This window comes from Trachemys scripta, chromosome 3, assembly GCF_013100865.1.
Source record: "Trachemys scripta elegans isolate TJP31775 chromosome 3, CAS_Tse_1.0, whole genome shotgun sequence".
Classification (NCBI taxonomy): domain Eukaryota; kingdom Metazoa; phylum Chordata; order Testudines; family Emydidae; genus Trachemys; species Trachemys scripta.
This window is the reverse complement of record NC_048300.1, coordinates 145,407,265-145,430,659: the sequence shown is the minus strand read 5'-3', so window position 1 is coordinate 145,430,659 and position 23,395 is coordinate 145,407,265. Positions and strand designations below refer to the sequence as shown.

The window sequence follows — 23,395 nt, the reverse complement described above, 5'->3', positions numbered from 1 at the left end:
TGTGGTGTTCCTATTTTGGGATAAATTCTGTTATTGTACTTATTACAGACTTCAGCCTGAGGTGCCTGTAGTTTATGTGGGTAATTTAATCTCCATTTTTGAATACTGGATCTGTTCTTATTTATGGTTGGTCTGGGATTTTATTTGGCATTTCTTTGATTTCCTTGGGTTTGTGAAATCCTACCCTAATCCCCTATATAAATCCCGCCTCACCCTTAAGTACTTGTGGTTTTTACTTGCTTTACTAACCCTGAAGTCAACCTAAAAGACACATTTGCTCAGAGTGGATGTCAAAAAATTCTAACTCATATTTTCACTCTTGATGATGTAAGGATATTCATTCAGCTGCAACTCAAAATGTAAATTTAAGCAAATATTTAGTCTACTTACTAAATTGTAGATATGTGGCACGATAGCTGGGTGTCTCTTATTTGTCTTCATGTATAGATGTTTTATAACCTACCTTGTCCAGATAGACTGTTCTGGCTGACTCCCAGATCTGTGCTAACGGTCTGCTCTTTCTTCCTTTCAGCGTCACTCTTCTGATCGCTGGGTTGCAGAAAGTTAGGTGGTGTAGTATAAGCTGCCAGTGTGACAACCTGCTCAGCTGGGACTTCAGATTCCCTTGTGCTTAAATCATTGCTGGCTGACTCATCTGCTGGCGGAGGTAAATCAGAATCCTCTGATTTTAAAGAGCCATCGGTGCTATCCAGAGTACTGAAAGGCACTGTAGAGCTTTGGTGGTCAATAATAATGTTCATGTCTTCAGTTTCCTTTAAAGATTCTGATTCTTGTTCTTTAGCCCATTCGCTTGAGGGTTTGGCAGGAAATGCAGGTTTAGATGAAATAAAATTTTCACTGATATCTCCACTTAGCATAGTGCTTCCAGTGGTATATTCACTAATCAAATCGTCTCCTGTCTGCTCCACCGTTGCTGGACTAGGGTAACCTAGTGGGAGTTCAGCACTCAAACCATCATCCTGAAAATCAAATTCAGAGAACATTTACATTTTCATTAGTAGAGAGTCTGATACAATGTAGCCACAAAGTCTTGCAACCATTGGCTCAATTATATAGTTATGAAATATGGACCGATGCTTGTCATATGTGAACGTGATCCTAAATAAAATATATAACTGTCCATTGCTTTAAAATCAGTTGAGCAAAAGTCACATTTTATTACACCATGAGCGTTGTTCTATCTCAGTCACTGAGATGTATAGTTTAGATGAGGGTTCCCCAAATAACTTGTAATTCCTATAAATGTCAGAGGAAACCAGGCAATGTCTTCCACATGTAAATACTGCAATCAATTACTTTTTGCTTTTGCAAAATAACACATACTACTCATACTGGCTGCATTTATTATAAGGATTCTATTTATTTTTAGCATCAGTTTGTGTGTGGGGGGGAATTTTAGATTATTTCGGTTTCCCTTTGAGAGAGAGAGAAGCAGAATTAGCTTACCGACTCAGTGCCTGCTGGAGCAATGGTGACCACTGATTTGATATCATTGTCTGAGTCACTAGATGGTTTAATAGCTTCTGCAAAACAAAACAAAAGGCAAGGTATGTTTTTCAATAAAGCTGCATATTGAAGATAATGGCACACTGAATGCTGATCAAAGTGCATAACCTCTATAATAGAGATAAAAACTGACGGAAACAAAATGATTCATTTGAAATACTTTTAAAAATCAGAATTAATGAGAATGAGAGGTAAATTTTATTTTTAAGTTACTATAGGAAATAAAGCAGAAATTTATTTGCAGCACTCAGTATTATGCATTACATAGTCAGTGGAAAGGAGATACTGTAGAATTTTCCTATTGATTAAAACCAGTTTAAGCACAAACTATTCAATGTATCCACATGAGCCATGCTGACTTGTGTAATGAATAACCGCAGGGTTGCCCTACGCCCACACCATTGTAATTCTAAATCTAGTGCTTTCTTGGGTTTGTACCCAAGTTCTCAGTGGAGCTACTGGTTGAAATATTTCACAAAAAGGGGGTGGTTTTGGTTGTTGAAGAAGACCATATTTTTTAAAAAAATAAAATGTAATATTTTAAAAATTGGTTGACATTATTAAAATTTTCTATTTTCAAGAAATTTTCCATGACACTTTTTATCGATAGTTTAGACTATTTTTAAATTAATACAGCAATTTCATTTTGGCACACTTCATTTAGACCCATGAACCCTTTAGAAGCCTGGCAGTTCACATCCTAACAGGTTAATTATACCAAATGGAAATAAGCTGGAAGGGAAGGGAAAAAAATCTTATTTAAACCTCATATTGGATATTAGGAAAAACTTTTTCACTACGAGGGTGGTGAAGCAGTGGAATGGGTTACCTAGGGAGGTGGTGGAATCTCCTTCCTTGGAGGTTTTTAAGGTCAGGCTTGACAAAGCCCTGGATGGGATGATTTAGTTGGGAATTGGTCCTGCTTTGAGCGGGGGTTTGGACTAGATGACCTCCTGAGGTCCCTTCCAACCCTGATATTCTATGATTCTCATAAATTAACAAGAGAGAGATTTAGATGTATGCACTTATCAGCCTATATGTACTGACCATTAGTAAACTGTAGTGTTCCAAGGTCCATTATCAAGGACTGGTCTTCCTGTAGTGCCATGGCAACCAGCTGCTGAAGGTCTGTTACTGTGAATTTAATTCCTGGTATCTCCTCCTCTTCCTTTGTACTAAGAGGGCTTTTTTCATTTTCAACTTTATTGGAGCCAATAGTTGAGATATCATCCCCAGTGCCTTTTACTTCTGAGCTCTCTCTCTCAAAATTCACAACGTACCGTGCTACAGTGCTGCTTGACCTGCAGTGCAAGAATGCAATGATCAGCTACAACAAAATCAGTTATATGCCAAGCAAACGTTTTAAAAAGGATTCTTATAGCCCCCAATATGCCAAAATTGTTCTATAAAAGTAATGTAATTATACTTCTAACCTAATTATCTATCTAACTGAGTTGTTACCTCCAAATTACTTTTTCCACCACTGAGATTTTAAAAATTAAATTTAAAAATTCCATGCACACAAACACTGGATTTATTAACCAAAAAAATCCATTGTTCAAAGAAAATGTAAGAATTGGCAAATATAATCCAATTAAAGCTTAACCGGTGAACTGCATGGCTCGTGGGATTGGTAATAGAACATTAAGTCTTTCACTCCTAGGTCATTAGCTCAAATACAGTCATAAACCCATGCTGGCAGTGACAAAAAGTCATAACCATCTGTTGACTACAATAGCCTATGTGAAATGAGTTGGTGAACTCATTTCAGTTTATAGTGGTGAGATTCCCAAACTCCCATCCCAATAGGTAATATTGTTAGCTGTCTTAGAAGAGCAGCTAAGGACTTAATATGCATGGAAAACAAAAGTAACTTTTCACAATTTAAGTTAGTTCTTCCAGGTCATGGGTGAGTCATGTAGCTTGGGCTATCTTGGAGAAACCTGCAGTATTGTTCCTGTTCAATAGCTAAACAGAAGATGTGATCTGCAGGACTATTAATCTGTCACTTTTCATAAGCGGTAAATACACAGGTTTTTTTACACAAGTAACAAACATTAATTCTAAAAACAGAAATTGTGAAACAGCTTTCCACAATGATGAATAACTGAAGGGAGAGGAATTGGCCTCTTATCTGGGATGTGCTATGAATTTACATTTATACTACATGTTAAAAATCCAGTAAAAGGAGTAGGCCATTTTTGTTGTAAATCAGATGTAAATAATAAATCTTATTCTCCAGCAGCATTCTTAGGCTGTAAGAAAATATTCTACATTCTATATTATATTACCAGTTTAGTATGAGAGCCAGTTTGCCTCTGATCAAATCATTCTCAGAGATATAGCTGGCCTTTTTTGTCCAACTTCTGTTTCAACTGGGAACTGAAGTAGCAAATTAATCCTACGTACTTACTGAAGGGACTGTGTATGTGGAAACAGACCTAGCAAGCAGCTGTCATGCCAAAAATACTCCTTTAAACATAATTTAAAGTATGACATTTCCCATTTTCTACTTAAACCTTATGTTGGATAGAGGTATCTTTAACTGTTCAAATCAATGTTATGTTGCTTATCTAGTAGTTATTTAGTCTAAAGAATTTTTGTCCCTCTTCACAGATAGGATGTTACACTTTGATTAAATGAGCCTTTAAAATGCAAGTGGAAGCCATGCTTCTTGTTTACCACAGAGTCTGTATCTGAACAAAAGACAAATTAATTCACTTTGCCACATTAATAAATAAAGTGTTTTATCAAATTATTCACTACATTTATTTTTTAAAAAATGCAGCTGAATTACCCATCTTTTTCCATATTCCGGCTTCATTTCATCACACAAGATAGGACATGATAATGGATTGCAAAAGAGAAAGAAAAGATCCATGTAAACTGTTAAGCCAGGCAGTCATATATCACATTTATCTCAGGACAATTTATCTTTTACCTATCCTTTGTCATCTTTATTTCAATGTGAAAAACGTCAGCCTGCTGTCCATCTTCACACATTTTCCCCTCCAAATGATGGGCATCTTTCTGCTCTGTTTGAGTATGTGAGCAGGAATTTTACTGTACTCTATTGCTCAAAGATTTGAACTCCCAGTCCCTTACAAATGACACAATTTGTGGTGCTGTCGTTCCTAATCTGCACCTCCCCAGTGGAGTTCAATACTACAGAGAAGCTGGGACCGAGCCTGTGACTGGCTGCTATCCAAATCGAAGCCTCAGAAGTAACCTGACCTATTAATTACCTACCATGTACAGTTCTGAAGGACATGTCTTATGTTGACATTCAATAATTTAATGACAGACATAACACTCCGCTGTTCTTGTTTCCCCGATGAATCCTCTAGTCCAGCCATAATGAAGCCCTTAAGCTGCCACCCACACCCACTCACCCACTCACCCCTGTACCCAACAGAGCAGCAACCCCTGCTGCAGACCCCACAAAACAATTTTCTTGCCAGTCAAGGATGAATGAGCGGGGAAACCCTAGTGGAGCAAATCAGAGCTGATCTCTAATTCTCACAAGGTGACATCATTACTAAGTGGTCCAATGTACTCCCTAACTCTTCTAAACTGGTGAATATGCTGGCTTCTCAACCCTACCAGCCCCTACTGACTGAGTATAAGATATCAGGACAGGTACTGATCTCAGGTTACTTGAGGCATGGAATGTTGGCACTGTGTAGGTAGTATACCTGGTAGAATGAAAGGACTAACACTTATTACAGTGATTTCTTATTCTAGGTACAGGAAAACTTAGTTGTGTCTTACATGGCAGTAATTTTTATTAAATGCTGACTTTTTAATGGTGACCACTGTCCCTGAGGCAGCAGAGAAGTGTGAAGCAGTTAAATCTCTTACAGCATCTCAACTTTAATGCAGGCAGAATCTTCAACCTGTACTCTATTTCCATGAAGATTGAAGAGAGCAAAGGCCAAGTCTAAAGCAGCATCTCTATTAACATAACTTGCTGCCTAGGATTCTTCACCATAACTTGAGCTTTGGTCTCTACCCACAGGAGATGTGCCCCTTTGGCATTCATTAGAAGTAGGCTGAGGCCTCAGGAGAAGTTTTAAATAGCAGGAGATTCTCTGTAACTGAGTTTGCTATGATAAAGTTCCCCTGTAATATAACACATCTGCCTAAAATTAGTCTCTTCTCCAGTTTAATTGATGCAGCTGCATGCTTTTTAGCAAAAGCTTGTGCATACTTAGGATAGTGTCCCCTCAACTTTTATTCCTGCTTCATTCAACTGACTTTACATAAAATGCTGCAAAGTGGCACACTGAAAATGAACAGAAATGTCTTCGCTTCTGTAAAGATTAAAAATAAAATCACCTTGATGACATTCAATTTACATGATGAAGCTAGAAAAATCATTAGTACCTGGAAGCCAAAATCACATATGATCCAAAAAAGCAAACAAACTTCCTAATTCTGAACAGATTCTCAAGTCCTGTTGCTGCAGACCATGATTCTCACTGTAGCAACAGAACAGATTGCGAATGTGTCAGAAGAGTGCCTATTGGACTCCAGGCATCTTTATATTGGTTGCCCTTCCTTGTAAGATAAAATAATTCCCTGGTCAAACTAAGGTAATTTTGATAAGGTGCTGAATGTTTTTTCCTGACTGTTCTGCCATAACCACCGTTTCTTTTCATTTTTTTTGTCTATCAAAAAGTTTAACAATTTACTTCAATTCTGTTTTGCCTTTTCTTTTCCAGTAATTCTGTAGAGAGGAAAACTAGAAACGAGTGAGTAACTCTGTAAGAATAGGGTATGATGGGACCATTCTTCAAAGTATTAAAAGGTGTTACTCGAAGGAAATTAGTCTGGGGGAGGTGTTGATAGAGGAAGGACCTGTATGAACTTCAGGATTCCAGACCTAGGTTGGGAGACCAAGTTTTGGCCTTTGCATTTGATCCCCACCTCGCAAATTATTTTGTAGTTTTTATTAACATTTGTAAATTGTGTGGGGGGGGAAGGTAAGTGTAGATGTTTATATTTTTATGCTATGAGCTACAGATTGTTGATGATCGTGAGACAATTGAACTTTAAAACTGCTGCAGATACTTTATTAATAAGCTACAAGACAGCTTGGAGTAATAGTAAATGTACGTGGAAGTTTAGAAATTCAAGATTGTATTTAAAAAAAACAAGTGAGACTCTTTGGATAGGTGGAACAAACCTATTGCAAAAAAAATCACAGATTGTATGAAAATATCATAAAAGTACTCAGTACAATAGAGTGGCTTACAGCAACTGCCCTGCCTGGTACAGAACCCTCTCGAGTAACAGCCTAATTACCTTTCCTGCTGTAACCTTCTGTTGCTGAGACATTTTTCTGTGAGCTATAAGGGGCACATGATTAATGCACAAAACAATAGTCTGAAGAGACAGGCACACTCCCAGAACCCTTTTCTTTCCTTAAGTAGTTTGAGATATGTTAACACAAGACTGCTGGCAAATAAACAGATGGCAGGTGATGTGCATATTAATGGGTCCCTGAAATAGCATTTCTGTTTTCCAGAAGGAATCAGAAATTCTTTTTCCTTCTCTTTTTTTAATAATCTGAAGGTCTCAATCTCATTTGGAAGTATTTGTCTATGCTGGTCTCCATTCTTACTACAAATGCTAATTTATGTTTATAACCACATACTTTCTACAACAAAATTACTTGTAATAGTCCTTTTGGTGATGGGGAGGGAATCCTAGCAGTAAATAGAATGAGTCTTGTTTTCTTACTTACCTAAATCCTAACACATGAATTTCTTTGAATCCTGGAAGTTTCTCAAATATCTTTTGCATCTATAGAAAAGCATAAACTCATTAAATCCATGTAAATTCCACTGTTAGAGACCTTACCTAAATGTGAACAACAGCTGTCAATGGGCACAGTTTGAATGCGTGAAATATAAAATTTAGGATTTCAGAAAATGCTTAGGACATTGTACCATTTGTATTTGTATTGATATGTTTTGTTGTTCAACTTATACATGACTTGGCTTTGTAAATGTTGTCTGTACTACCTGATGAGCAGAAAACAATATAAAATACTGCTTTTTCAGTGAGAGTAGTTGTGTAAATTAGTGGTAGCCAAGTTCATAATAGAGCAAGTCAAAGAGTATTCATTGAACCAAATATTTGATTTATTTTGGCTGCTTTTTGTTTATGAATTATTTGCAAACCAGTCCTGTTAGTTGTAAATTATTAATTAGTCAAAAGCATTCACTGAATTTAGCAGATTGTGGGCTGTTTGCAAACTGCTTTGATCCCTTTGGCTGTTTTCTATTCATTGTGTTTGGGTGGTCACACAGTATACTTTCTGCTTCCTAAATGGATAACTGAAACTCTTTAATGTGAGAACAGGCAATAATGAAGAGCAAATAATGGATAAAAAAACATGTATATGATACGAATTTGTCAAGCTGTAGAGGTTTATCTACATGAATATCTGGTGGTAACAAAAAACGATCACCACAAATCACACTGAACTGAATTCATGAATGCCTTAACAAATCTGTGTTTTCTTAGTTATGGTAACATTTACACAATACATTAAATGATATATTGTATGTACCTATATTATGTAAATTGGATAAACTCCTGGTTTAAACACACATTTCAAAGAACTATCTGAATAACAGCCTGGTTTTGAAAAAGGCTGAGGACATCAGCCAGGGTGATGAATGTTCCCATTCTGCTAATGAAGCCCTTGGGAGTTCAAGGAACTCAGCACCACAAAGACACTGAACAGCACATTAAGGAATCAGGTCCTAATACATCAGCACATCATTTACAAGGTACATGAATTAGTGTAACCAAATAGGTCTTTTCCATCTCTTCTTAGTATGATTCTGCATAAATCCTGCTGAAATTGCAGCCCTCTTCCCATTCATGGGTGGGTGGGAATTGGGCTTTGACAAGCAGGGAATAGGCCCTCTTGTGGGTCCTGGTCTGTGTGTGTGCGCACGCGCGGATTGAGGCACCCCTTTCTTTATCCATGATATCCCTCTTGGTGGATGGGTCTTGAGCAAATTTTCTTCACCACACCAATGGCCTTCAAAATGGTACCCTCCATTGAGGTGAAGGGGGAGGTGACCTTAAAAGACTCGACCTGAGTATTTAGGTTCTCATTTGTTGCCCACCCTTCCCCTCTTGAGTTTCTCTTGGCTAATTGCTGTGATTTGTCAGTTGCTGCCAGATTTCTTGTTTGCCCTTTGGTTCCCCCAGCATCCTGGTGGTGATATGAAGGATTTTTCGTTCATTGAAGAAATGGCACAGTTGGTGTAGATTTCCTTAGCGCACACAGGAGATCTGACATAGGATTCTTTGAGAGATTTGATTAATTGTCACAATTTTTTGTAGGTATCCAGTGCAGGTTAAGGAAGGTGGCCAGTGTGCCATCCCAGTCCCAGAGTTGGCTACGTGGCATCTACCTAGAAGTCTTTCTTTGCATTACTGGGGGAGTGGAGGATTTCATATCTAGTGCAGAGAATGGCACCTCTTATCTAGAACTCATCCCTCACACGAGGAAAGAGCAAGAGAGATCTAGAAACCACCTCAATCTTGATCTTGGATTGTCTTGATGTGGGGGGTGGAAGAGTAGGTGTAGCCTCATACTAATGATTATCAAATTGCCATGAGGACATGGAGCGCAATGTAAGGCACTGGACTTGCCCTGCTGGTTACTTGTTAGCAAGGACTCTTTGAGGTCCTTCCTTGGTTATGTTTGTATTATAATTAATGAAACTGCAGCATTGCTTTCATCGTATGTGTGGTGTCTTATTTCCTGCTTTCTCCAAGCTAAAGTTAGTTTGTCTACATAAACATATATGAACTTTATTTTCATCCAATTTTATACAAATCTGTTAGTGTTCACATTTGTGCCACAAACATCTACAATGACTTAAATCTCCTTTGCTATGTTTTGGGCTATGTTATGAGCTCATGGATGTTTGGGTGCCAACAGTGCGCGCCCCCCCCCCCCCCCCCCAAAAAGAGTTGAATTAGAATTTGTGGATGAGGTTTCTGAGCTGGTTGAGTTCACACTGCTGGTTCTAACCCGCTTACCCTCACTCCACTAATTCACTTCTAAATCTATCTGGTGATAAGATCACTCTTTGCCTCCCCAGTGGACTATCTTTGGAGAAAGGCATGCCAGCTGTCTCATATGGTGCCAGCATGTGAACTGTTTTACTGTCCAGTACTGCATGTCAGAAACATAGCTTCATACCCTTTAAAATGGTAAGATGAAGTTTCACAAAAAGGAAGATACTTTAATAATCAAACCCCCTTTTTTCTTTTTCTTTCATATGAAAATACTGTAGAAACTCCTAAACAAAGCAACCAAAAGACACAGATATTAGGTAGCCCCCGTATATGTGCTGCAAAGAAAAGTCTGCAAGCAACCTTTACTAATGAGATACACTTAGATATCTTGGGAGAAGCAGCTGTTCATTAGCTCTGTCAATACTCCCTTTGCAGTTTCATTGTATCTGTGATTGATTAAGAATGAGTATATCTGAGGAGAATGCACAAAGGAACACTGGAGAAACTGGCACTAACTTTTGGTTAATTTTACTAAGGAAGCCTCCTGGAGACCATCTCATCATTACGTGCTAACTATGAAATTGCTAATTAAAGATGCAGTTAGCATTATTAATGATATAAATATGCCACTGCTGCTCCAGTTCACAGTAAAATAACTAGAAGAGGCTGTGTGCTTTCAGTCCCTTGGCTGCTTGCTCTGAAAACTAGTTCAGACAACAGTAGCTAATTTCTTTCAACATTTGTATTAAATTGCTCATTAGGTTTATTGTGAAAATTAAATTACTACAAAGCACTGTCCATTAATTCCTGATTAGGCCCAAATGACTTTCCTAATGTTGAAGTGGGGCTAATACTCTGCTGATTGGTTATCTGCAGCTATGCTACTGAACAGATGCCGGAATTCTTGTTAGACTGATAGATGAACAGATATTCCAAGCAAGCAATGTCTATGCTTGGGGGGAAAGTGCAACAGGCAGCGACAATAGGAGTTGTCTGTTTCAAATGAGGGCAGTTCCTATTTATTATTTATATTGCAGTAGCACCTACAGCCATCAACCAGAGCAGGCCCTTATTGTGCTTGGGGCTGTACAAACATAGATGACAGTCCATGCCCTGAAGACCGTATTATCTAAACCTTGGGAAAGACTTTATGCTTTGAAACAAAGTATTCAAAGCTCATGGGCAAATTTTCAGCGGGTATAAGTTTGTCATAGCTCCATTGATTCCATGGAACTATGACAATCCACACATAGCTAAGGACCTGCCTGTTTACTATATGCTTGTACATGCTTAGTTTTGGCCAGGGCTCATATGAACTGCTGAATGTAAAGAATAATACCAGTATGTCATCCTACTAATACTACTATAATACTAATAATTTTGTAATTCAAGGGCATCCATGTTTGTGGCAGGAAAGTAAAACCTTCTGTGGCAGTCTTTTCTTCAACAATTCTTGTTGCACTAATTTGATATTGGCCTGAAGTTTAGGAAGCATTTTGTGTTGATTAAGAGACCATGAAGTACAGCAGAATCTATTGAATTCTTGTGTTAATGCCCCATGGTAATCTGCAGCAATTCCATGGAAACCTACATTATAGTAAGATATTACTGTTCTTTAATAAGACAGTGCTCTGTAATATGGTACTTGGTAAGAGTAAACCTTTGAGAGGTCTCCAATATATGTGATGCTTTATTTTTAACATTGTGAATATGATACAGTTGTTTCTTATTATAAACAAATGTCAGTTACATTCTTTAGCATTGGGTCAACCCTCTTACCTGATGTTGAAATTTCCCTGCTAGTTCCTGGTACTGTGGGGAGTTGGGATCATTCAGCTCTGTTGTGTACTCCTGATTGATGAGAGTGACACTGAATTCGACCATCTGCTCCACCGGGAGTTCTGGGACTGTATTAGTGACCTCTGGCTCCAGCCCCTGGGACAAAGGGAGAGGAAATGAGCTTCATGGAGGGAAAATAAGAAGACAAAGTAATTTCTTTAAATACTTTAGTACCTTTAATGGGTACAAAGACGTTTTACTCTTGCTACAGAAGAGGTTTCTCAAATATATCTTATAAAAAGGATTTTTAATTATTATTTTTTTATGTTTACTCCACAAAGTACTTTCAGGGAGAACAACAGAACAAGAAAGAACAAAAGCGATGTCTGCATCAGAAAGCATGGTATATTTTGCCTATGAATCAGGCTCAAAATGGCAGCTGCCTCTAGACTAGGGAAGGGGGCTTTACTCCATTTAAAGCAAAAAAAAAGTCTTAGTACTGGGCCTGATTCTTCCCCACTTACAAAAGTTTTTCTTCACTGTGTCTTAAGGGAGTTATTTCTGGTTTACACCATTGTATATGATAAGAGAATCAGGCATTCTGTTACAAAATGAATGGTGTTATACATTTTTTTCGAGATCCCACCATCATTAGAGTGCAATATAGATCTGTATCTTCCCTTTTTCCTCTCCCCACTTTTTTGGCAATTTATTTGACACTGCGTAAGGGTCAGATAAAGCTTTTTGTGGAAACAAGATAGGTTTGAACCTTGCTGTGTCTCAGCTTGCCCATGTAGTTGCCTTTAGCACTTCATACAAACATTCTGCTTTTGTTTACCACTGTATAACCTTATTCACAATTAAGTTCAAAAGCAGCATTGCCAACTCTTTTGATTTTATTGCAACTCTAGCAATTTTGGGATTTTTTTTTACCTGTCTTAAGAAAACATGGTGAAAGGCACCTACTTATGAATTTTCCCTCATTCAGAATGTCCACCGTCTCCTATAACTGTCAATGGGGCAGAAGCCAGCCATTTCCCTGCAGGCTATCTGCAAGAAGTGAGGCTGCCCTTCCACTATTTTCAGTAAGATTGAAAACATATCCCCAGGCAAAATGGCTGTCACGCTGGTTCATGGGGCTAGATAGGCTACAGGGACAGTGAGGAGCAGCGGACACACTGTGAAGGGTGACCGGGGAGAGTGAGGGGGAGCAGGGCACTGGGAGGAGCAGAAGTTTAGTGGTTGCAGGGGAGAGGGGATGGGGGGGGGTAGGAGACAGGTTGAGCAGGTTGCAGTGGACAGTGATGCAGTGGGAGATGGAGGGGATAGACTGTCAGCATCCTCAGCCTAGGGATAGTGGTGGGTAAGGGGAATCCCCTCTGAGCAGCCAGGGGAGGTGGTGTAGCTAACTCTCGTGAATTGATCACAAGTCATGGGATTTTGGTGCCTGCAGGAAGAGCTGTCGAGATAACATGATATGCTCCTCCAATCCTGTGATTTTTTTTCAGTGCTGGGCATGTGGGCAGTGCTCTGTGTAAGATCCTTTAGGCTAAGGACATAGACCTGCCCTGCACCTGATCCCTGCCTTCAGGTATGGCCCTAGAGCAGAGAGAGGGGCAATGGGAGGCAGTGAAGAGGGGAGTCAGGGAAAAGCTGCTGCTAGGTTCTGGGCCCTAGACCGAGCAGCAGCACTTCCATTCTTCCACTGCCTTAGGACTTCTCCTTTACTTGGGATCCAGATAGAGGAAAAGCCCTGGGAGACAGCAAGGCAGGTGAGGGCGGGAGTCAAGAAAGAAATAGGAAGTGAAGGCCGTTCCCTTTTCTTATTGGTGAGGAGAAGGCCAATGGAGTTTCCATCTGAGCAGCCAGGAAGAGGCATGCATTTTGTGTGCATTAAAAATGGATTTTTCAATCTGAAATTATTATACACCCACAACCACAACAGTAAAGGAGAGTTAAAAAGTCAAAGACAGACAAAAAACGTGGTTTATAAGGCAAATCTCATGATTTTTTTGGGGATCTCATCACTTTTGCTCTCTTTAGAGAATCCAACACTTTTTTTTATCTCTCGAGGTTGGCAAAACTGCAGAGGTGCAAATGAGAACAGAATTTGGGCTACTGTTTTTAATTTGTTTTAGACACCTTAATACTATTATTTTAAACACAACACTTCATTAACCAGCTAAAGTGCACTGCCTGTTGTGGAGGCAGGAGGAGGGAAACCACTTTTGGCCCTTTCAGAAAGAATTTTGAACTTAGCCCATATTTAGTATTATTTATTCATATATTTTTAAGGCTAGAAGAGTCCATTATGATCACCTAGTCTGACCTGCATAACACAGGCCATAGAATTTCACCTTGTAATTCCTATATCAAGCCTACTAACTTGTGCCTGAATTGGAGCATGCAGGTCAATGGACTTATGTGCTTTTAAAAACTGCATCCTCAAACTTTAAAGATTTAAAGTAATGGAGAATCCACCATCTCCCTTGGTAAATTGTTCAAATTGTTAATTTACAACTTGGTATTATAGCTGTTGCTCCTGGATACCTTTGGAATACAGTCATCTCCAAGGTCAGTGAAAAGATTCCAACCTTCTTCTGTTTCAAATCCTTCTTCAAGACTCCTGTGGTAATCAGTAACACTGACCCATATCAGTACAATATTCCATTGCCAAACCAATTGTATTTGAAAATAAATGCTGTAAAATAGTACTGTCTTCTCTGTTTCCCAGTAGGTTTTCTATATCTGCCTGTTAAAAATGTAAGAAACGTGGAGCAAGGACCATCTTGCCATCGTCTTTGTCTTGTACAGTATGGAACATATTGTTAATGCTTAAAAAATGCTACCTTTTTTATACTGCTCAAGGACATTCCAGCCCTTGTGCAAGGCTGAAAAGGCTTTTGCCTTGTGTACAAGAGGATATTACAGGAAGTATATAAATCAAAAGAGATATGACCCAAAAGAACTGCAGGCTGATCTGCCTTAGTCCCACAAACAGGTGGGTTTTCTTTTTCCACTGTCAACTAGGTTGGCATTGGGCTGCTGGAGAGAGTTGTCCCAGAACTGAGCACCTGGGTTTTGGTAGCTGCCAGGAACAAGCAGAATAAGAGATTTGCTCTATTATGATAACGACAGAGGAGAAAGAGACAAAAGGAGCACTTTACATACAATCAAGGATAAGTAAAACCAAGATAAGTATGTCTGTGCCAGCATATTCTGCAGTGGCACAGCACGTGCGGTGGTGTTGTGCAATTATTCGTCAAGATGCTTCAGTTTTAGATTAACATATGCTGTATCCATACAAAAGTCTGTAGTTTTAATGGCTTGTCAGAAAGGGAGGTGGATGATTCTGTGTCCTTCTACAAGTGCAGAACCAAAGAATACATAATTTTTTATCACCTACTACCGTTGCTCTTGGAGGCAGTTTCATGAGGGGGCTACTACCAAGGACTTGGGAGAATGGAGAGAGAGCCTACAACATGGAAAAGTTAATTTATTTTGAAGTGTACTTGAGGCTCTGGATTACTAGAAACAAATGACTTTTGCCCAGCTCTTTCCCCTCCCCAGATAATAAAGAGTTAAGGGCCAGATTTTTAAAGGTACTTAGGAGCTTCACTTTAACAAGGCACCTAACTATCTTTAAAAAGCTGGCCCTAAATGAATTAAAACTTTTTTGTCTGCTTTTCCCCGGTGAATTAAATGTTATTGGGAGTGGGGATAGAAAAGAAACAATCAGTTGCAATTTCCCTGATTTCACTGCATAAGTAGAATGAAAAGCCTATGCAGATGAGTTTTGAAAAGCCAGTCACAGTTTTTTTCCAGTGGTGTATAGAGGTATTTTTCTCAGAAACGGGGGACTTTTTGCATCCCCGAACCTCTGAAGCCCTTTGCCTGTTTGCTCTGGAGAGATGTTGGGGAAGATTTCTGTGTCACACTTGGTTGCCAAGAAGGTAGAAAGGCCAGATGGAGTGGCGATACTCTTGTCTGTTCCACTGTGCAGTACAGAGCTCAGAGTGTGAATTTTCACTGCTTTTACATAAAACAGTGGGATTACAAAATTGTGTAATTAGGCCTAAAATCCTTGATTCAAAGAAAAAGAGGGAGAACTATGCTTCAAAGACTATTATAATGTCTGTATATTTTCCACACTCATGAGCAGAAACCATTATTCATGATTAGTGTATAGAAGAGAGGCTAATAAAACCCTTGAATCTTAATTGAAGTGAATAGAAAAAAGCACTAGTGGCTTTGAACTGCAGAGTTCTGTAAACAACATTTATTTATTTATTTATTTGCCATGTTAGTTTAAAGAAGAGAGGTCAATCAATAGTAAATAGGATATTAGACTGTCCTCACCTTCACAGGAGTCTTTGTGTCATTGACCATTTCGTTGCGTAGTGTGCCATTAGGAGCTGATGCATATGGAGGCGGAGATACGTTAGGGGCACCTGCTGGGGTTTAAAATAAAAAGGAAGTGAGAAAGGAACATTCATTAGCAAAATGGCAAAAATAAGTCACCTTTCTCTGTTGCTTAGCTATCAAATGACAGAAAATGCACTTCCTAATTTCGTGTGTGTGTGTGTGTGTGGAGAAGTTGAAGTGTGGAAATGAATTAAGGCAGGACTGAAAGTCCTTTTCCTGTGTATAAAATATGGCCTTTCATTAATATCATAAAAGTCAATAGGGTTGAATGAGTAACTGTAAGCAGAGTTTAACTCTGAATTTAACTCTGCAAACTACTAAGCCAGACAGCTGAAGCTGAGGGCCAAAGAGGGCTTAAGGCAAGGGACAGCAGAGGACTTGGAGATACATATATAATGACATACAATACACATTCTGCTAAATGTCCTTACTACATGGTAAATTAATGTATATTTTTGATTTTGCAGTTGCAATCTTTGTTTCTATGACTGTATCACAGGGTGACACTGGCTTTTTAAGAGGGAAGAATCCAGTGCACCTGTGTTTGGTAAGCTGCCCCCAACTGGCATAAAAGGGGGCACGTGGGCCCTAGAGGGGAGAGAGATCGGGAGGTGAGAACTTTCCAAGAACAAGGAGAATGTAGAAGGTCCCTGAAGGAAGTAGTAGATTGTTCCTGGGGGAGGGCCAAAGGCAGTAGAGCAATTTGCTTTCTAACCTTCATAAGACAGGGCCAGAGGGCTGGAGAGGGCTGAAGGCAGGACCGGCTCCAGGGTTTTTGCCACCCCAAGCGGTCAAAAAAAAAAAAAAAAAAAGTCGCGATCTGCGGCACTTCTGCCGCGACTCTACTGCTGCCGTTTCTTCGGCGGCAATTCGGCGGCAGGTCCTTCCCCCCGAGAGGGAGTGAGGGACCCGCTGCCAAATTGCCGCGGAAGAGCCGGACGTGTCGCCCCCTTCCATGTGCAGCTCCAAGCACCAGTTTGCTAGGGGCTGGTGCTTGGAGCCAGTTCTGGCTGAAGGCCAGGAAGCAGCAGAGTTGCATGCTCACTTGTATGCCAGAGAGCTGAAGCTGAAGGCCAAAGATAGCTTAAGGCAAGGGAGCAGTGTCTGCTGATGTCTCCTCGCTGGAGAGCTGGAGTTAGGGGAACAGTGGAAGACCTCTTGGTCTGTCTGAGATCTGAGGGGTTAATGGAACAGGGGAAGTGGTGGATAGTGAGGATGAACTGCCAGAAGAGAGGCAGTTCTGCTGGGAAGAGCAGGCTTGCACTCCAGCTGGAAGGGTGGGGGTGGTTGTCCTGGGAGAAGGACAAGTGAAGACCCACAAAGGGCCCAGGTGTGGCAGAAGATGCTGGAGTGTGATGTGATGTGTGTGTGTGTGTGTGTGTGTGTGTGTGTGTGTGTGTGTGTGAAAATAGGGGGTGTCAAAGGACAACGTGGTGGAATTTTATGGACTACATGCACTGGGGGTGATGAATGGACTGTTTTGGGTCTTTTGTTATGGACTATATTACACAGTTTTTAGAGCAGGGGTGTTATTGAGGCAGAGAGCACCTGGTGTGGAGTTACTGGGGCGTCTGAAGGAGGGAAACTGAGGCAGCACACTTATTCTGCTGCAGCATGTTGCTGGAGGGTGCTCCATATGACAGACTAATATCTTTTTTAGGAGTCAATTTAAAGTAACAAGAGGCTTTGGGGGGAAAACTTGAATTTTCTCATTAGAAGCAAATTCATTTGTAATATTAGAAACACTTTGGTTGAAGTCACTTTTAAGAAGTTTCTAGAATACATAAATCAATAAAGAAAATATATTGATTGATCACTTACTGCACTAAGCTGCTAATATTTACAGTTTTAATTTCAATATTTTACCAAAATTTAAACAAAACTACTTTTCAAGGCTTACACATTGCACCTGCTAATATTCTTTCTTGCCACACTTTTTAAATAAAAGCTTGAATTAATATGCTGAGATCAGTATGACTTTCTGGCTAACCACTTGAAAATGAAGAATTATATTGGTATATCCTAATCTGCTGATTATGGCTAACAAAATGCAACAGCTCAAACTCCAAACATTATTTTATAAGTGAAACAAAATTAGTACTGTGACATCTTATTGGCTGCAAATCAAACTAGAAAAGGTTAAGTTTGTTAAATTGCACCCTCGGAATCGAAAACAATGGGAAAAACCAAGTTAGAGTAATAGTTTTTTTTGTCTGAATGTCAAGGTACGCTACACAGAAATCCTAATGTACTCGGTATAGATCATTTTGCTAAAAACCTTTTTTTTGGGGGGGTTGTACCTAACTGAACATTTTTACCTTTGTTGCTGTCACCAAATTACAGCCTTTAAATTCCAACAGTAATTGTTTCTAACAATTTTGTGCTCATGGGCGAGCAGTTTCAATTTTACCTGTAGAAAGGGAAGAAATGTCCTCAAGCTTTTTGCCACCTGTCTTCTCCATAGATATTTCATCTTTCCTATTAATCAAACAGAAAGGAATGATTTAATGGGCGGCATGAATGTGGTGTCATTATCAGCAGGAATAAATGAAATTTTTGCTTCTACATTAAAAACAGTTTTAAATGAAGGAAGTTATTTTTAATGTAATATTTTGATTCCAGCTTTCTAAAAAAAGCAGTGGAGCCATCAATTGCTTTTTTATTTGGGAACTTCTAGAACTTATATTTGTCCTTTTTTCAGCATAAGATACCTTCTTTCACTGAGAAACTATTATGCGATATATGCATATACCATGTTGTGATCTGAATACCACACCGGACATGAGCTTGCTTGTGTAATTTCATTAATTCTATGAATAATCATAGAGAGAGTGGGCCTTGTAAAATGGGATAATAGTGCATAGTTAGATTATACATACAATAGCTGTTTAGGGCCTGTTTCTTTGCTGACTGAAGTCAATGAAAGTTTTGCCTTTGACTTAAGTCAAGAATTCGATTGGGCACCAAGACAATAACTCTCTCTGTGTGAATATTTTCTAAACCAAATATTTTCTCCCTTGCTGGTCATGACATGAAGCCTGGTCCGAGCATGTCTTTAGAAGTCTCATCTTTTAATCTTGGAGCCACTGGACTCTACTATACTATGCCTCTTATTTTTTTCATGGCTAATTAAGAAGGGGAGGGGGGTTAGTGAGAATCAGTTGTCAGATCACTGGCAGCCAGATGGCTGTCATTGATTCCCTTTAAACTAGATCTTAAACCAAATCTCATGATCAAAACTTTGCTAAATTATAGGAAAGTTTGGATTCAGATCTGGATCCAGACATCATAGGCCTGTCTACCATAGGCCTAAAACCAGATATCTCAAAACTTTGAGAAAGTTTAGATTCAGATCCAGATTTGAATTTTGCAGCTCTGGCCCCATCTTTTCTTCAAACACAGGAATGGCACCTCGATGGCGCACCAGATCTGTGCCTGACCAGAGCTTATGAGCACAAGGTCCTGACTGAATCTAGCTCTGTCAGCTGGATTATAGTTATTGCTTTTTACCAATGGTCTATCTTACATTATTGTTATTTAAAATAATTTCTGGTGACATGGAGGCAGTTTTTTGCACTACCAAACTGGACATCTATTCAATAGTAGTCTCTTTCCCCAAGCTAGCTATAATTAGACTGGAAAGAGGAGTAAATGCCTCACATATGCTTTGAATTTCTGGTACTCTTTTAACTAAAAAAGAAGTATGACATCCTATGCTAGCGATATGTCCAATCCCCCTTGGCTAGAAGGATGGTGGCTGTGATGTCATGTCACAACACTATTGAATACACCAAATTGAGGGAAAATAGTTTTTACTGAGGAAATGCCTATGGGTGGAGTGTTCAGGTGAAAATTGATCTGAGTGAGTGAAAATACATTGCATATGCAAAGTATTTTGTTAATGATGACAACACTAAGCTCTTAGTATATGCAGCCAAGGCAGGTGATGCTGCACATGCACAAATAGCTAACTTAGTAACTTAGCTATACCGTGAAACATTTAGAGCAGGTAGTCAGTGGATCCTTTTCCTCATTCTCTGAATATCGTGTATGGTGGGAACTGAATATAATACCATATATTTTTAGATATGAATGTGATTCATATCTGTGCTTGGCAGAGTCCATAAAAGGTATATGAAATCATTCCGCCAAACGATTCAGTAGTAAAGAATAAGTTTAATAGCATAGAGCCATGGCCACCTACATTTTCAGCTAAAATTGTTCAGTTAAAATACAAATAACTTATTGTTATCTGCCTCATTCTCTGAACTGCATATAAGGAAAGTAGTTCTGTGCGTGGGAGCATTGGAAATTAGCTTCATAATTAGCCACTTCAGCCCTTGTGTACTGAATGGCTGCTGACTGAAGACTCCACTTTGGAGTGATGTTAATGGGAATTTAATCAGGCCTTAAATTATTAAAATACATACCTAAGAAAGCAGAAAACTCAGAATAGCCAAATCAAAGTCGCTAAGGACATTGTGACAATGATAACAATGTAGTTCATAACAATGAAAAATATTACAAGTTGCTACCCATGATTATCTAGAGTTGTACAAACAATTGTATGAAATTATATTATAGTAATTTGACAAACAGATAATTACATAATTAAGACTGTACCATAATATTTACGTACAAGGGGGCAGAATTAAGCATGCAATTTTAATTTTGTCATTTTCAGCCTTTTGAGGGTTTTACCCTGTAGTCCTGATGTTCTCTTAACACAGGACCTGAACTTCTAATTTGTTATACTGGTGTTATGTGACTGTAAGTCCATTAACTTTAATGGAATTTCAGTGGATTAAAACTGTTATAGTGAAGCAGAGAATTGGGTACCTGGAGTTTTTCAATATGAATAAATATTATAAATAAATAAATTATACACAATAGTAGTGATATGCCTGAAATTGACATATACATTTCTAAGTTTGTACTGAGGAGTTTTAAGCAAGGTTCGACCCTTTCCTCATTTTTCTACATGTTTTTTAGTATTCATGCACCATACATAATTTTCTAGGAGTTTATCCCATCGACTTTTGGGGATGGTTTGTTGTCTGCCAAGCATCTATCATTACAACTCTTAGGACTGTAATAATCTACCAACGTATTTTTAAGCTGCATGGAAAGAAGCTGGGGTGGAGGTTATCTTTTCAGAATATAGCGTAATACATCTTCTTTCTGTGGCTTCTAGTGAACTATGAACAATTTTGTATCCTGGCAGAAAGAGCTTCAACTCACTGAAGTATGCAAAACAATAATTTAAATTGCTTCTTAAACTAAAAAAAGCCACTTTTGGAATAAATCTTATTGAAACATGCCATTTCTTTTACATACATTTATTGTGTGTGTGTATGTATCTCTACTAAAATATATACCCTTCATAAAGAATATGCATACACAAGGAGTAAAATCTTGGCCCCATTTGAAGTCAATATGAATTTTGCCATTGACTTCAATGTGACCAGGATTTCACCCGAGGCATGTTCATATGTATACAGCACATACGTGGTCTGGAAATCTACACAGAGACCGCAAATAACATTAGTGAAAAATTAAACAGTTGAACAGTTAAAATCACAAAAAAATAAAAATTGCAAAGCTTAAGATTCCAACAGCAATGTGAACTCACCAGCTATGTATATCTTTTATATTTTATGCAATATATTTTTATGACAACAAGTAATATATTAAACTACACATGAACTCAGAAAAATAGAAATGGAAAATGCTACATATATTCAACATGACTGAGTTACTGTTGCTGTGTTAGAATCTTAGGTTTTACATATCCTGGTTTGAATTTAAAAGGCAATGACTGCATAACTTCAATGCCATGTTAAAGGGAGAACCGTAATTTAAAAATATTACTTCTATTGTTACAAATGACATCATAAGGATACAATAATTTTAAAGTGATTCAAGAAGAAACATTTTCCAGTTTGCTTTCCTTTGCATTTAACTGCACTTTTCATATAATAAGTTAATTAATCATTGCCATCATGTTGTTTATCTGCATCTTTCACATAGCAATAGGAAGAGAAAAACTTTTTAAAAATAGGAAAATTTGATTATTGAAAATCTCTAAGATTGGCAGGGGGATTTGAATAGGTTTAGCATGAAAAATCGCTTGTCAGTTTCAAAAAATAAATTTACTTTAAGTCGATGGTGTTCCTTTAATATAGTTTTTACATTTTAATTTCTGTGTGTGTGTGTGTGTGGTTAATTAAAAAGAAAATCAAAGCAAACACTTGTGCTTAATAAAGTTGGTCTGCAGATGGTCCGAAATGATGACCCATTTAACTGAGATCATTGGGATGGGGATGGGACTATGTTTCTCCAACTGCTATATTTAGGGCTTGTCTACCATTGGGAATTTACCAAAATAGCTATTCTAGAAGAGGATTAAGCTAAATCTGAAAAAGGCACTATTATTCTGAAATAGCTATTTCCGTAAATTTCCCAGTGTAGACAAGTCCTTAATGCCTACGTAGAGACAATTTTCTGCATGGTAGGATTTACAGGATAGCTGAACATGCGTTAACCCTGAGATAAGCATATCTTCATTATGGGGAAGCTTAATTTTTTAAATTAGAGCACAGGATTTGCACTTTCTTGTAGAATGCATCAAAAGTGATTGGAACCCCTACAATCATGGAATACCTGACTTTTTCCCACACCAATGATTTCTCCTTTTCTTTGTCTTCTTTTTATTTACCATTAAGGTATTGCAGAGAATTTTGTGGTATGTATGTGTGTTAGTCATACTCTCTCATGACACCTATTCTAGCAGAGGCTTTGGTCTCGACTGAACCTCGTGGTCACACTAAACTAGGAGAATTTTTCATGATGTTGCAAAGTGAACAGGTATTAGCTAAGCCTTTTGCACAGCCTTAATTATATGGGGGTCTATTATTGTACAGTACACATAGCTGTCTCACATATACTACACACAGTGCACACCAGGGTTCTGTCCATCCATGCACTCTCTCACACCCACATAAATCTGCACATACCTTTTTCAAAAAAGGCAGTAGCATCAACTGGTGAGTACTCTACTTTTGCTTTACTTACCTTTCCTGGAAGGGTCTATGTTTTACTCGCTGCAAAAAGATTAAAAAAAAAAGTTTTTACTAGTGGGTGTATTCAGTCAAACACGAGAAACCTGTTAGTCCTTCTGTTTACTTTATTGTTAACACCACTTTTTTTCACCCAGTGAATGTTGATTTTTTGCAGTGCACCCTCCCTTGTCTATGTTATCCCTTACCCTTATGCATGACATTTAACGGGTGGAATCTGGGAAATCTTAACATTTTTAAAGAAAGTTCAATCGTTCTTACCCGTTGGATTATCTCCAGATGTTCCTGGGAGTTGCTGAAGTTTTTGCCAATGTCAAATATGCAGAAGGTTTCTCGCTGGCAGGCATTGACCCAGTTCTGATATTCATTTGTATCAGGAATCCGATCCAGAAAGATCCGAAAGGCTTCCCATACAGCTTCCTGGCAGACTGAAGAAGCAGAGCAGGGTCAGGGATGGATGTACTAAACCATACAGAAAACTTCCAGGCCAACTTCCACATACTCTTAAAGCAAGAGCTAATTTTCTGTTGCAT

At 38.6% G+C, this 23,395-nt stretch overlaps 1 protein-coding gene across 1 annotated transcript in view; it reads right to left on the bottom strand.

Annotated features, from left to right (window-relative positions):
* Positions 1-23,395, bottom strand: part of IMPG1 (interphotoreceptor matrix proteoglycan 1) — an 89,668-nt gene that overhangs the window by 43,305 nt on the left and 22,968 nt on the right. The window contains exons 3-12 of the mRNA XM_034767018.1: positions 23,124-23,290; positions 22,858-22,886; positions 18,194-18,261; positions 15,718-15,812; positions 11,359-11,514; positions 7,277-7,335; positions 4,325-4,345; positions 2,575-2,828; positions 1,468-1,544; positions 464-980 (exon numbers count right to left, since the gene is read on the bottom strand). Coding sequence (XP_034622909.1) covers positions 464-980; positions 1,468-1,544; positions 2,575-2,828; positions 4,325-4,345; positions 7,277-7,335; positions 11,359-11,514; positions 15,718-15,812; positions 18,194-18,261; positions 22,858-22,886; positions 23,124-23,290 — 1,443 coding nt within the window. The remainder of the gene's footprint in view (positions 1-463; positions 981-1,467; positions 1,545-2,574; positions 2,829-4,324; positions 4,346-7,276; positions 7,336-11,358; positions 11,515-15,717; positions 15,813-18,193; positions 18,262-22,857; positions 22,887-23,123; positions 23,291-23,395) is intronic.